At 38.2% G+C, this 15319-nt stretch overlaps 1 protein-coding gene across 5 annotated transcripts in view; it reads left to right on the top strand.

Annotated features, from left to right (window-relative positions):
• The window catches only part of SENP6 (SUMO specific peptidase 6), a 109660-nt gene that overhangs the window by 82059 nt on the left and 12282 nt on the right, over positions 1-15319 (top strand). For all 5 annotated transcript variants that reach the window (XM_012471809.3, XM_012471805.3, XM_012471808.3 and 2 more), the window contains 3 exons: positions 7482-7601; positions 9067-9159; positions 13853-14280. In XM_012471809.3, the coding sequence (XP_012327232.2) occupies positions 7482-7601; positions 9067-9159; positions 13853-14280 (641 nt within the window). The remainder of the gene's footprint in view (positions 1-7481; positions 7602-9066; positions 9160-13852; positions 14281-15319) is intronic.

The following is a 15319-nucleotide window of genomic DNA, read 5'->3' as shown; positions in this document are numbered from 1 at the left end:
AGAATCAGAAAAATCTCACACTAAAGAGAAAAGAAAATCAGTAGACATTAACACCAAGAAGACACAAATGTCAGAATTATTTGACAGAAGTTTTTTTTTTTTTTTTTTTTTTTTTGAGACAGAGTTTCGCTCTTGTTACCCAGGCTGGAGTGCAATGGCGCGATCTCGGCTCACCGCAACCTCCGCCTCCTGGGTTCAAGCAATTCTCCTGCCTCAGCCTCCCGAGTAGCTGGGACTACAGGCGTGCGCCACCATGCCCAGCTAATTTTTGTATTTTTAGTAGAGATGGGGTTTCACTATGTTGACCAGGATGGTCTCAATCTCTTGACCTCGTGATCCACCCGTCTCGGCCTCCCAAAGTGCTGGGATTATAGGCTTGAGCCACCGCGCCCAGCCTTGACAGAAGTCTTAAAGCATCTGATACGGTTTGGGTTTGTGTCCCCACCCGAATCTCATGTCCTGTTTTAATCCACAATGTTGGAAGAGGGGCCTTTTGGGAGGTTATTGGATTCTGGGGGCAGATTTCCTCCAGCTATCCTTGTTATAGTTAGTTCTCACAAGGTTTGATTGCTTATAAAAGTATGTAGCACCTGCCCCTTTGCTCTTTCTTCCTTCTGCTCCGGCCACGTATGATGTACTTCTTTCCTCTTCACCTTCCATCATGATTCTAAGCTTCCTGAGGCTTCCACAGCCGTGCTTCCTATACGGCCTGTGGAACTGTGAGTCAGTTAAACCTCTTTTCTTTATAAATTACCCAGTCTCAGGTAGTTCCTTTTTTGGGAGATGGAGTATCGCTCTCTTCCCAGATCGGGAGTGCAGTGGCGCAATCTCGGCCCACTGCAGCCTCCGCCTCCTGCATTCAAGTGATCCTCCCAACTCAGCCTCCTAGGTAGCTGGGATTACAGACAGCAACCACCACACCCAGATACTTTCAGGTAGTTCTTTAGAGCAGCGAGAGAACAGACTAATACAGGATCCATCATAAAAATGTTTTAACGAACATGATGACAACTTGTGAAACAAATGAAAACTCAAAATAATATAAAGATGAAACAAATGGATGAGCCATGCCTGTAATCCTAGCAATTTGGGAGGCCAAGGTGAGATGATCACTTGAGACCAGCCTGGGGGCAACATAGCAAAATCCTCATCTCTACAAAAAATGAAAATATAAAAAGTAAAGAAAAAACAAATGGAAATTTTAGAACTAAAAATATAAAACACAATGACTTCAGTGGCTGGGCTCAATAGCACAATGGGAAGTACAGAGGATGGAATTAGTGAACTGTTAACAAGAAACGTAAAAGTAATGATATATATAGGTTGAAAGGAAAGGATAGAAAAGATACACTATGCAAACATTAAACAAAAGAAAGCAGAATCTGATACACTTCTGAGCAAAGAAAATTACCAGGGATCAAGAAGGATATTATATAATGATAAAGGAGTGATCCACCAAGAAAACATAGTAATCCTAAATGTATATGTACTAAACAACAGAGCTATAAAATGTGTAAAGCAAAAACTGATAGACCTGAAAGGAGAAACAGACAGATTCACAAATAAAATCAGAGATGTCAGTACCCCTCTCTCAACAATTGATAGAACAACTAGAAAGAAAATCAACAAGGATATAGAAGAAGCAGACATCACCATCAACGAGCAGGGTCTACTCAACATCAGGATTATATTCTATTTAGTTTATGCTCCCATTTCAAGGGCACCATTTTTCCTTTTGGTGTGTTTCAGAGTTCTTCATAGCTGACCAGACACAGTGACTCTTAACTGTAATCCCAGGTGTTTGGGAGGCCAAGGTGGGTGGATCATTTGAGGCCAAGAGTTGGAGACCAGCTTGTACAACATAAAGAGACCCTGTCTTTACAAAAAAGTTTTTTAATTAGCTGGGCAGGCCAGGCGTGGTGGCTTACACCTGTAATCCCAGCACTTTGGGAGGCTGAGGTGGGCAGATCACGTGAGATCGGGAGTTCGAGACCAGCCTGACCAACATGGAGAAACCCATCTCTACTAAAAATACAAAGTTAGCCAGGCGTAGTGTCACATGTCTGTAATCCCAGCTACTCCAGAGGTTGAGGCAGGAGAATCACTTGAACCCAGGAGGCAGAAGTTGCAGTGAGCTGAGATGGCACCATTGCATTCCAGCCTGGGGTATAAGAGCAATACTCCGTCTTAAAAAAACAAAACCATAACACAGTATCACCTCACATCCATTAAGATGAGTACTATTTAAAAAAACCAAACAAACGTAAGTGTTGGTGAGGATATGGAGAAATTGGAACTTTTATAAAATGGTGCTACCACTGTGGAAAACAATATGTAGGCTCCTCAAAAAATTAAAAATGGAACCTACCACATGATCCAACAATCCGACTTCTGAGTGTAGAGTCATGTGCTGCATAACAACGTCTCGTCAATTATGGACCATATATGATGGTGAGCCCATAAGATTATAATAACGTATTTTTCCTGTACCTTCTCTGTATTTGGGCACACAAATACTTTTAATTGTGTTACAGTTGCTATACTGTATAGGTGTATAGCCTAGAAGCAGTAGGTTGTACTATATAGCCTAGGCAGCCTAGGTAGGACACTGATACCACCTAGGATGGTGTAAGTACTCTATGATGCACAACTTCAAAATTACCTAATGATGCGTTTCTTAGAACATATCCCCATTCTTAATCGCTGCATGACTACACATCCAAAAGAACTGAAAGCAGAGTCTTTTTGTTCTGAGACAGGGTCTCACTATGTCACCCATGATGGAGGGCAGCAACACAGTCATAGCTCACTATAGCCCCAAACTCCTGGGCTCAAGTGATTCTCCTGCCTCAGCTTCCTAAGTAACTGGAACTACAGGTGCACACCATCACAGCTGTCTAATTTTTTCACTTTTTGTACAGGTGATGTCTGAGTTTGTTGGCCAGACTGGTCTTAAACTTCTGGTCTCAAGCCATCCTCCCACCTTGACCTCCCAAAGTGCTGCGATTACAGAAATAAGCCACTGCTCCCAACCAGAAAGCAGAGTCTTGAAGACATATTTGCACACTCATATTCATAGCAACAGTCACAATAGCTGAGGTGAATATTACTATGGAAACAACCCTGCTGTCCATTTGAATGGATAAACCAAATGTGATGTGTACATATAGTGAAATATGTATACGTTTCCTTCCTTAAAAAGGAAGGAAATCCTGTTACTTGCTATAACATAGATGAACCTTGAAGTCATTGTGCCAAGCACAGTAAGTTAGTCACAGAAGTATGATTTCTCTTATATGAAGTATTTAAAGTAGTCAAATTCATAGAAACAGAAAACAGAATTGATGTTTACTAGGAGTTAAGGGAAGGGGAAAAGAAGTTGTTTAATAGATATAGGTTCAGTTTTACAAAATGAAAAAGTTCCTGTAGATCTGTTTTTAACACTGCATATATTTTACAGTATTGAACTCTGTACTCAGAATGGTTAACATGATGCATTTTATATGTTTTTACCACAATTTTTAAAAATATTATCTCTCAGTCCTAATTTATACTACCTTAACGCAAACCAAGCTACTGAAAAGCCAGAAGTGAATGTATACATGAATGTTGTTATTGTTGGATGGAGTATTCGGTGACTGTCAATTATGTTAAGTTGGCTGATAGTACATTTTCAAGTCATCTTTATACTTGCTGATTTTCTGCCTACTTGTTCTATCAATTATTGAGAAAGGGCTGTTGAGATCTCGAACTGTAATTATGAATTTGTCTGCTTATTTCAAAGCTGTATCAATTTTTGCCATGTACTTTGAAGCTCCCTTGATAGGTACATACACATTTGTGTGTTGGAGAATTCACCTCTTTTATCATTATGTAATGTTCCTCATTATCCTTGATAATCTTCCTTGTCCTTGTCTACTTTGTTCAAAATGAATATAGCTACTTCACCTTCTTTTGATTTGCATTTCCATGTCACATATTCCTTCACTCCTTTACTTTTAAACTATTTAAGTCTTTATATCTAAAATAGTTTTGTGTTTTTGAAAGCATATTGCTCAGTGTAAAATCTTAGGTTCAACAACTGTATTTTGCTTACATTTGAGAATATTTCATACTTAAATAATCTACACTTTTTATATTATAGTAGAGCTTTAATATTTACCACCCTGACTTCTTTATATTTTCAGCAAATCACTTTATATTTTACTGTTTCACATTAAAACAAATTTTATAAAGTTGTCATACCTACGAAGTCTGCCTTTTCTGAGGGAAATACCAAAAAATAAAGGACCTAACAAAATCCATGCTTTTAAGAATCTGCATTTATGTTTGTCTCATGACATTCTTAGAAGTGAATTAAAAAGAGAAAATTTTTTTTAACTTCATTACTAAATGAGTAACTACCACTACCAGAGTTGAGAATTCTTCTCTATTTCTAACTTTGCAAATAAGAAACCTCTAAACAAACTTTGCCAACATTATAAGGAGTAGAAGGGCAGTGCATCTGGGGAATGTTAATGTAGAGAAGAAAAGGATTATTTTAATAAAAATTATGTTCAGAGTCTCTTTCATATGGTTAGAGGTTAACCTTAAAATCTTTTTTGTTTTTTTGTTTGTTTGTTTTTTGAGACAGAGTTCCCCTCTGTCACCCAGGCTGGAGTGCAATGGCACAATCTCAGCTTACTGCAACCTCCGCATCCTGGGTTCAAGCAGTTCTCCTGCCTCAGCCTCCCAAGTAGCTGGGATTGCAAACACGTGTCATGTGTCATCACACCTGGCTAATTTTTTATTTTTAGTAGAGACAGGGTTTCCCCATTTTGGCCAGGCTGGTCTCAAACTACTGACCTCAAGTGATCGCCTGCCTCAGCCTCTTAAAGTGTTGGGATTATAGGTCTGAGCTACTGCGCCCAGCCTGTTTTTTTGTTTGTTTGTTTGTTTTGAGATGGAGTCTTACTCTGTCACCCTGGCTGGAGTGCAGTGGCACAATCTTATCTCACTGCAGCCTCCTACCTCCATCTCCCAGTTTCAAGTGAGTTTTCTGTCTCAGACTCCTGAGTAACTGGGATTACAGAGCCTGCCACCACAATGCCTGGCTCATTTTTGTATTTTTAGTAGAGATGGGGTTTAACCATGTTGGCCAGGCTGGTCTGGAACTCCTATCCTCAAGCGATCTGCCCTCTTCAGCCTCCCAAAATGCTGGGATTACAGGTGTGAGCCACTGCACCCGGCCTAATTTTTTTTTTTTTTAAATAGAGACAGGGTCTCCCTATGTTGCCCAGGCTGGTCTTGAACTTCAGGGCTGAAGCTGTCCTCTGACCTTGGCCTCCAAAGTGCTGCAATTACAGGCAATTACCATGTCTGGCTGAATTTTTTTTTTTTAAAGACAGAGTTTTACTTTGTTGCCCAGGTTGGAGACCAGTGGTGCAATCATGGCTCACTGAAGTCTAGACCTCCTTGGCTCAGGTGATCTTGCTGCCTCCGCCTCTCAAGTAGCTGGGACTACATGTGCGAGCCTCTACACTCTGCTAATTTTTAAAATTTTCTTGGAGAGATAGGGTCTCCCTATGTTGCCCAGGCTGATCTCAAACTCCTGAGCTCGAAGGATCCTCCTGCCACCATGACCAGCCTGAAATCATTGTTTAACTTCGTCTTATAAAGAAGTTCTGATGTTATTAGATTCTTCATTTTATGAAATAGCAATTGAACAGCTTCACCAGCATTCAATATTTAAATGATGTATGCACTCATTTTCATAATATTAATCTGGTGATAAGCTTGAACTTGCATAAGTCCTGTGAGAAAGTTTGGATCATAAACAAATTTAATATATCATAATTTCCCTTTGTGATATAAAGGACTATTGCTATTTGTTTTGATACAGATGTATAAAAAACTAAGCAATAAAAAATTTGAACCAATGTAAGATAACTTTACATATTCATTGTTACCACCTCACCACTGTACAAGTTCTTTTTCTTTATTTTCTATTTTCATAAAAAATACTGCTGGGTCTTTATGGTTTATTAACTGAACTTTTAAAAATGAAATAATACATAATGATTTATTGAGACATAATACATATAAGATACAATTGACCCACTTAAAGTGTACAATTCATTGTGTTTGAGTATATTCAGAAGTTGAATCAATCAATATTAGAACATTTTCATTGCACCATAAAGAAGCCTAGTACCCATTAGCAATCACTATTTTCTTTCAGTCCCTCCTGTAGCCCTATGCAACTGTAAGTCTTTTCTCTATTTCTATGGATTTTATATTATGGACCTTTTGTATAAATAGAACCATAAAATATGTGGTCTTTATGAGTAGATTCTATCAGCATGTTTTTAAGGATTTTCTATATGTATTAGTACTTTATTTCTATTTTGAATAATATTATATTGTATAAATGTAACACTTTATTTTTCCATTTGTCAGTTGATGAGCATTTTTGTTATTTCTGCTTTGGGGCTATTATGAATAATGGGGGGACATATGCTTTACTCTAGATGTAGAATGTGCCTTTGATTTTTTTTATTATTTTTATTTTTTCTGAGATTGAGTCTTGCTCTTTTGTGCCCAGGCTAGAGTGTAGTGGCATGATTTTGGGTCACTGCAACCTCTGCCTCCTGGGTTCAAGCGATTCTCCTGTCTCAGTCTCCCAAGTAACTGGGATAGGCACCCACTATGCCTGGCTAATTTTTTATATTATTAGTGGAGATGGTGTTTCACCATATTAGCCAGGCTGGTCTTGAACTTCTGACCTCAGGTGATCTGCCTGCCTCAGCCTCCCAAAGTGCTGGTATTACAGTCATGATCCACTGTTCCCGGCCTAACAAGGTTTTGTTTTTGTTTTTGTTTTTCGTGACATAGTCTCACTCTGTTGCTCAGGCTGGAGTGCAGTGGTGCAATTTCAGCTCACTGCATAGAATGTGCTCTGTTTTAAAACATTAGATCTTTATGTCATAATTTTATTTTCAAACATCAATTTTCATTGCCTGAAGATAATCGGATAATCAAACTTTGTTAATAACTTCCTTGGTTCTAAAGAAGAGAGATTGATGGTTCTAAAGAAGAAAGATTTACTGACTTTTTAATATAAAGTAAACTATGGCTGTGCGTGGTGGCTCACACCTATGCTCACACCCCTATAATCCCAGCACTTTGGGAGGCCGAGGCAGGTGGATCACTTGAGGTCAGGAGTTCAAGACCAGCCTGACCAACTTGCTGAAACCCCATCTCTACTAAAATAGAAAAATTAGCTGGGCATTGTGTGTGCCTGTAATCCCAGCTACTCGGGAGGCTGAGGCAGGAGAATCAGTTGAACCTGGGAGGCGGAGATTGCAGTGAGCTGAGATGGCACCACTGCACTCCAGCCTGGGTGACAGAGCAAGACTCTGTCTCCAGAAAAATAGAAATAAATAAATAAATAAAGTGAAGTGTTACATTAATTATATTTGAGTTGTTTTCGTATCAAATAGATATTTGGTGCTTGAAAAACTGAAGAAAGAAGATGCTGACCGAATTCATATATTCAGTTCCTTTTTCTATAAACGCCTTAATCAGAGAGAGAGGAGAAATCATGAAACAACTAATCTGTCGTAAGTCAAACTCTGAAAATATTTAACAGATGTAAATCACTCACATTTAAGTAAAAAATCACGTACTTGAAAGAAAACACAAATTGCTGTAATTCTCTTGCTTATTTGTTAAATTCTCCAGCCAGGAAGAGAACACACTAAATAAATTAGTTCCATTTTCATTCTTCATGGGTTCATATTCACCTGCCTTAAACTGACTTTATGCTAGTTTTGAAATACATTATATTTGGAAAAAATATAATGTGCAATATCATTTATTTATTTTATCAGTTTGCAAAGCTAATATAATTCATAGTATTCCAGTACTTTCAGAATACCTGGAATTCATAAATGTTCTAGAGCAAATATCTAGGATAGTGTTTTTCACATGTGACTGATATATTTTTTTAAAAATTACTTAGATACTTACTGACTATAGATTACTCTGTTTTATACTAGATGTTTATCCATAATATCTAAGAGGGGAACCTGTGAATCTATACTCTTAATAAGCTTTTTGGGTGATTCTTCTCAGGCAAATTAAGGAAATACTATTGTACATACTAGGCCTCATTTATTTTATTTTTTTCAAGACAGGGTCTCACTCTGTCACCCAGGCTGGAGTACATTGGTGCAATCTTGGCTGACTGCAACCTCCACCTCCCACACTCTCTAACGATACTCGCACCTCAACCTCCCAAGTAGCTGGGACTAAGGCACATACCACCCCACCCAGCTAATTTTTGTAGAGACAGGGTTTCGCCATGTTGCCCAGGCTGATTTCAAACTTCTGGGCTCGAGCAATCTGCTTGCCTCTGCCTCCCAAAGTACTGGGATTTCAGGTGTGAGCCATCATGCCCACCTATTTTCTTTATAATTTCTCTCCATATAGTGATAGCATCTAGCTCTGATATTTGCTAATAATTGATACACTTAAATATACTTAAGAATTGGTACATTTTAAAATTTAAAACTAGCGTTAGATATCTTCAATTGATGGCTGCTATGCATAATATAAATATTTTCTCTTATTTCAGCAATTCCTAATGTTGCATCTTAGAGTTGGTAATAGTCATTGGTTTTCACCAGTGCTCATAGTCTGCATTGCTTCATCTACCATCAGATAATGCTCACTTTTCCTACTGTTTTCTCCCCAGTTGCCCTAAGTTGTGCTTGGCTACACCTCTCAATATAATTGCTAGTACCAATTCTACAGTAATAAAAATAGTAGAGAAGTCTAGGCAACACAAGCACTAGAACCTCCACCCCTCAGATGGAGTAGCAGGAGTAAAATATCTTTCTCCTGCAGTCCATGCCTTCCTAGTTTCCATCCAACAAGTTCTGTTTTCTTTCCCCAGTTTGTTAAACTATTTTATACAACTGTTTGAGCTGTTACATCTGAATCTTCTTAATTTAATAAATCACTGCATATAAGCCGAAACACTAGAAATATTTCAGAAGCTTGTAATTTCTCTCTTTCTTACAGAATACAGCAAAAGCGACATGGGAGAGTAAAAACATGGACCCGGCATGTAGATATTTTTGCAAAGGATTTTATTTTTGTACCCATTAATGAAGCGTGAGTAAGAATTTCCTTTATGTAAATGAAGGCAATTTTTAAAAAATGAGTATCGGATGAATTCATTTTAAAACATCTTTCTGAAATCTCTTACATATATTTATACTGCTGTTTTACAAACATTAATGCAGTTTCACAGTGAATCATTTAAGATGTTGAACTTTACAGACAATAGACCATATACCTTTCTAATCTCATTTTATTCATTAATGTCAAATAATACCTTTTTTTTAAAAAAATGATGCTTATTGTCTAGCAAGTAACCTATAGAAAAGTATTATTTTATACAAAAAGATGATTAAGTCACATAAAGGAATTGGAATCTTAAGTTTAAAATACACTTCTGTTTTTAACCAGAAAGGAGAAATGATGGTTGGATTTATGCCATTTGTTCAAATTAAAAACCATGCTATTTGAAGCAGTTTCTAAGTAAATGGAGATGTTTAAATACCTGTATTATTCTTTCCCAATGACTAGAGAAGATAGCATTGCTAGTATTATTATACAATTAAAACTTGAAAGTTTTTTGTATTTATTCTTTTGTTTTTCTATGCCTTTGATCCAAAGACCACCAGAAATACACTTGTAGTTGGAAAACTTGGGCTTATTACTTGCATCAAGGAGTAACATACACCATGGGCAACTCTGGGGCCTATCAATAAAAGAGTGTTTGAAAGAACCTGTGATAGAATCTAGGCTTTCCTTGGGTGATTTGGGGGAGGGTCCAAAGTAGTAGTGGTTTGCTTAGGTAAAGAAGTATAGCATTCACTTATTAATAAAGAAGAATGTTGGCTGTTTTGTGGTTTCCAACCGTGACCTTATGTTTTTCTCTGCTTAGACAAATTATGATATGGCCCTCCTTTGTCTCGTTGTATCATGCTTACAGAATATGCTTTCCTGGAGTTGGTATTCTGTGAGATTGTTGATGTATCATAAGCCTAGCTGTGCCAAGCTAGCATCTGAATTTTTTTTTTAACTTTTGTAGAGATAGGGGTTTCACTATGTTGCTTAGGCTGGTCTTGAACTCTTGGCCTCAAACCGTCACCCCACCTCAAGCCTCCCAAGTGGCTGGGATGAGCCACTGCTCCTGGCAAAGCTATATATTTTAAAATTCATATTATCATAGTAAAATTTAAAATCACATTTAAAACTAGTTAATTTCTTTATTCTCTTCAAAAGAAGGTTTTGGCTGGGCATGGTGCCTCACGCTTGTAATCCCAGCACTTTGGGAGGCCAAAGTGGGCAGATTATTTGAGGTCAGGGGTTCCAGATCAGCCTGGCCAACATAGCGAAACCTCATCTCTACTGAAAATACAAAAATTAGCTGGGCATAGTGGGACATGCCTCTAATCCCAGCTACTCAGGAGGCTGAGGCAGGAGGAGGATCTCTTGAACCCAGGAGGCAGAGGTTGCAGTGAGCCAAGATTGCACCACTGTTCTCCAGTCTGGGTGGCAGAATGAGACTCAGTCTCAAAAAAAAAAAAAAATGGTTTCTTGACCAGGTACTAATTTGTCATGTAAAGTAACATGTGAGCTGCTTACTAGGTGAAAGGGAGGAAAGCCATTTGTCAGAAATGAATTATAAAAACTTAAAATAGAAATATAATTTGATTGCACACAATTTAGGGATAGAGACACATCCCTCTTAGTCACTATACCTGTGCATGGAAGTTATCAGTGCTTCCAGTCATTTTGGTGAAAGGTAGAAAATGAACTCTGTAGGAGGGCTATACCATTTGTAGATGAAAAAATAGTCTATAAATCAAGAGAGGTTGTTTTTGTTTTTGCTTTTTTTTTTGGAAGAGATAAAGCTACAAATATACATTAATTATATTAGATTGGCTGCTGTATATTTGTCATCTGTTTTATTTTTATTTTTTTCTGGTGGTACCAATTTTTTTTTTCTTTTTCTTTCTTTTCTTGAGATAGGGTCTGTCTCTGTCACCCAGGCTGGAATGCAGTAGTGTGATGTTGGCTTACTGCAGCCTCAACCTCTCAGGCTTAAGTGATCCTCCAACCTCAGCCTCCTGAGTAGCTGGGACTATAGGTGCATGCCAGCACACCCAGCTAATTTTTTGTATTTTTTAAAGAGGATGGGGTTTTGCCATGCTACCCAGGCTGGTCTCAAACTTCTGAGCCTAAGCAATCCATCTGCCTTAGCTTCTCAAAATGCTGGGATTACAGGCATGTGCCATTGTACCCAGTCCTAATTTTTTTCTTAAGTTTCTAAGCTGTTTATTAAAAATTATTACAGTACTTGCCAAGAACACAAATTTGATGTTTGGATCTAATCCATCTTAAGTGAAATTGCCTGGGGATTTTCTTTTCTTTTGTTTAGTTTTTTTTTAGAGACAGTCTCATTCTGCTGCCCAGGCTGGAGTACAGTGGTACAATCATAGCTCACGGAAGCTTCAAACTCCTAGGCTTAAGTGATCCTCCTGCCTCAGCCTCCTGAGTAGCTGGAACTACAGGCATGTGCCACAGGTCCAGCTAATTTTTTTAGATTTTTTGTAGAGATGGGGTCTAACTTTGTTGGCCAGTCTGGTCTCAAACTTCTGGCCTCAAGCAGTCCTCTCATCTCAGCCTCTCGTAGCACCAGGATTACAGGCATGAGCCACTGTACCTCACCAAAATTGCCTGTGTTAGCCTCTCTCCTGCTGTTAAAGTTAATGTAGCTGTTATTAAAAGGAATCATAAAAGCAAAACCCTGGCTTAATGGAAGTAATTGTCTTTTCTCTTCTTAGTCAGGCCAAAAATGATTTTTCCTAGTATTTAGGTGAGGCAAATTTGTAGCTTATCCATATTGGCATAGTTAAGAAATTTAACAACTGTGATAGACTTAGGTTACAGCTGTAGGTTGAGAGTCACTGTATTATACTATATTTCATCAATTTCATTTTATTTATTTTGAGATGGGGTCTCACTCTGTCTCCCAGCTGGAGTGCAGTGGCACCGTCTTGGCTCACTACAACCTCCGCCTCCCAAGCTCAAGCGATTCTCCCACCTCTACTCCCTACCCCAGTAGCTTGGACCACAGGCACATGCCATGACACGCAGTTAATTTTTTGTATTTTTGGTAGAGATGGGGTTTTGCCATGTTTCCCAGGCCAGTGTCGAATTCCTGAGCTGAAGTCATCCACCTGCCTCAGCTTCCCAAAGTGTTGGAATTATAGGCGTTAGCCACCGTGCCCGGCCTCATCAATTTTTAACACATTTTTTTCATATTTCAACACGTCTAAAGTTGAAATGTGACTTACAATTAGCTGTATGTTAGAAATAATGAAATGAAGAGGTTGGTGTGTTAGCCTGATGTAAATCCATAGGGTACTAAAGATTAATAATGAAGAACAGGAGAGAAGCAAGTGTTCATCCTCTGGCCTTCACGATACTGAAGATGAAGCCAGGCAGCCTTTATGACCTTTCTACTGGATGCTGTCCAATGAAGAGATAGATAGTGTTGTTTCTTAGTACTACCTTGGGTACTCTAATCTTTTGCAGAAATGAGAGAATGTGGTATAATTTTTGATCCATGCCAAGATAATTTGTTTTTCATCCAGCAAGTATTTATTTAACACCTTCCCACAGGACAAATACTATTGTGTTTAACCAATAAATTCTGACATCTATAGCCTGTCCCTTGTATCCCAACACAGCCCTGTGTCTCGCAAAAAATTAATATTGGCCAAGACGGTACAGCTTCTTGCTCGTGTCCTATACTCTACTGTTGGGAACAGTGATACCTGAATTCAACTGTATCATAAGCACCTACTTGGTAGATGGAACTCTTTACTAATACTGAAATTTTTGTAAAGGATTAGATTAGATATGTTATTTCTTTTTAATGTATTAAATTCCAATATAGCATGAGATAAAACATAACTTATATACATATTTTTGATATTAAGCCTTTCCTATCTTATAACACAGTAAAAGTAAAAAGAACAAAACTGTATATGCAATTCTTAGAAAATGTTGAAAATCATATGCTCCAATTAGACTGCTGAAGACAGTTTAATCTTTAAGATGGATAGTTTTCTATCTTTTTACATAAAAGAGAAGGCAAATGGGAATGATGAGTTGCAAAGTGACATATTTACCAGATAAAGCAATGCCTTTTTTATTCCAAAAACAAGAAAAGGTTCAGGGATTGTTTGCAAAAGTAAATACAGGCTACATAATTTTAACATGAACTGTGTTATTTTTGAATAAACACTGTATTCTGTTAATGAATCAGTGATCACATAAAACAATTGTGTTAATTTGAGAATTGAAAAAAATAGGCTTTTTTTTTTTCTTTTTTTGAGACAGAGTCTCGCGGAGTACAGTGGTGTGATTTGGCTCACCACAACCTCCACCTCCTGAGTTCAAGTGATTCTCCTGCCTTAGCCTCTAGAGCGGCTGGGATTACAGGTGCATCCCACTGTGCCTGGCTAATTTTCATATTTTTAGTAGAGACAGGGTTTCACTATTTTGGCCAGGCTGGTCTCGAACTCCTGACTTCAGGTGATCCACCCACCTTCGCCTCCCAAAGAGCTGGGATTACAGGCGTGAGCCATCACGCCCAGCTAAAATTAGGCATTCTTAATGAATTCATTGGCAAGAACTTTAGAAAAAACATTTTAATTGATGTGTATTGCCAAATATAATAAACTTTTCTAATAACATATTTAGTCATTTCATTTGTTTTTTACAGTGCACACTGGTTTTTGGCTGTTGTTTGTTTCCCTGGTTTGGAAAAACCAAAGTATGAACCTAATCCTCATTACCATGAAAATGCTGTCATACAGAAATGTTCAACTGTAGAGGACAGTTGTATTTCTTCTTCAGCCAGTGAAATGGACAGTTGTTCACAAAACTCTTCTGCCAAGCCTGTAATTAAGAAGATGCTAAACAAAAAACATTGCATAGCTGTAATTGATTCCAATCCTGGGCAGGAAGAAAGTGACCCTCGTTATAAGAGAAACATATGCAGTGTGAAATATAGTGTGAAAAAAATAAATCATACTGCGAGTGAAAATGAAGAATTGAATAAAAGAGAATCTGCATCCCAGAAAGTTACTGATAGGACTAAAAGTGAGAATGGCCCACAGAATGAAGGTTTAAGTTCCACGCATCATACAGGTACGTATCTAAATGTTTTGAAAGAATGAAGAAATTCAGAATAATTTGGATATTTTAATAAACAGGATTAAGGCCAGGCATGGTGGCTCACACCTATAATCCCAGCACTTTGGGAGGCCAAGGCAAGTGGATCATGAGGTCAGGAGATCGAGACCATCCTGGCTAACATGGTGAAACCTCATCTTTACTAAAAATAGAAAGAATTAGCTGGTGTGGTGGCATGTGCCTGTAGTCCAGCTACTCGGGAGGCTGAGGCAGGAGAATCACTTGAACCTGGGAAGCGGAGGTTGTAGTAAGCTGAGATTGTGCCACTGCACCCCAGCCTGGGTAAGAGAGTGAGACTCCATCTCAAAAAAAAATAAATAAATAAACAGGATTAAGATCCTGATTTAAAAAAAAAATAATCGGATTAATGGCTGGATGTGGTGGCTCACGCTTATAATCCCAAGACTTTGGGAGGCCAAGGCAGGAGGATCTCTTGAAGCCAGGAGTTTGAGACCAGTCTGGGCAACATAGCGATACCCTATCTGTAAAAAATAAATAAATAAAAAGAAAATGTTTAAAGAATTTACTTACAATATTTTAGTAACATAACTTTTAATTTATACTGAGTTATAATAACATTCACTCATTTTAGGAGTGTAGCTTAATGAGCTTTGATAAATGTATACATAGGGTCATGTAATCACTACCACAGTCAAAATTGAGAATATGGCCATGGCACAGTGACTCCTGTCTATAATCCCAACAATTTGAGGGGCCGAGATGGGCAGATCACTTGAGCTTAGAAATTTGAAACCAGTCTGGGCAACATGGTGAAACCCTGTCTCTATCAAAAGTACAAAAACTTAGACATAGTGCTTCAGATCTGTGGTCCCAGCTACTTGGGAGGCTGAAGAGGGAGGATCGCTTGAGCTCAGGGGGCTGAGGTTGCAGTGAGTGGAGATCACGCCACTGCACTCCAGCCTGGGTTTCAGAGTGAAACCCCATCTCAAAAGAAAAAACAAAAAATTGAGAACTGTTTCATCACTCCAAAAAA

The sequence above is a fragment of the Aotus nancymaae genome, unplaced genomic scaffold, assembly GCF_030222135.1.
Source record: "Aotus nancymaae isolate 86718 unplaced genomic scaffold, 86718_ANA_hifiasm-v0.15.2.pri h1tg000040l, whole genome shotgun sequence".
Lineage (NCBI taxonomy): Eukaryota > Metazoa > Chordata > Mammalia > Primates > Aotidae > Aotus > Aotus nancymaae.
The sequence above is the reverse complement of the archived record's forward strand: the minus strand, read 5'-3'. Positions and strand labels throughout refer to the sequence as shown.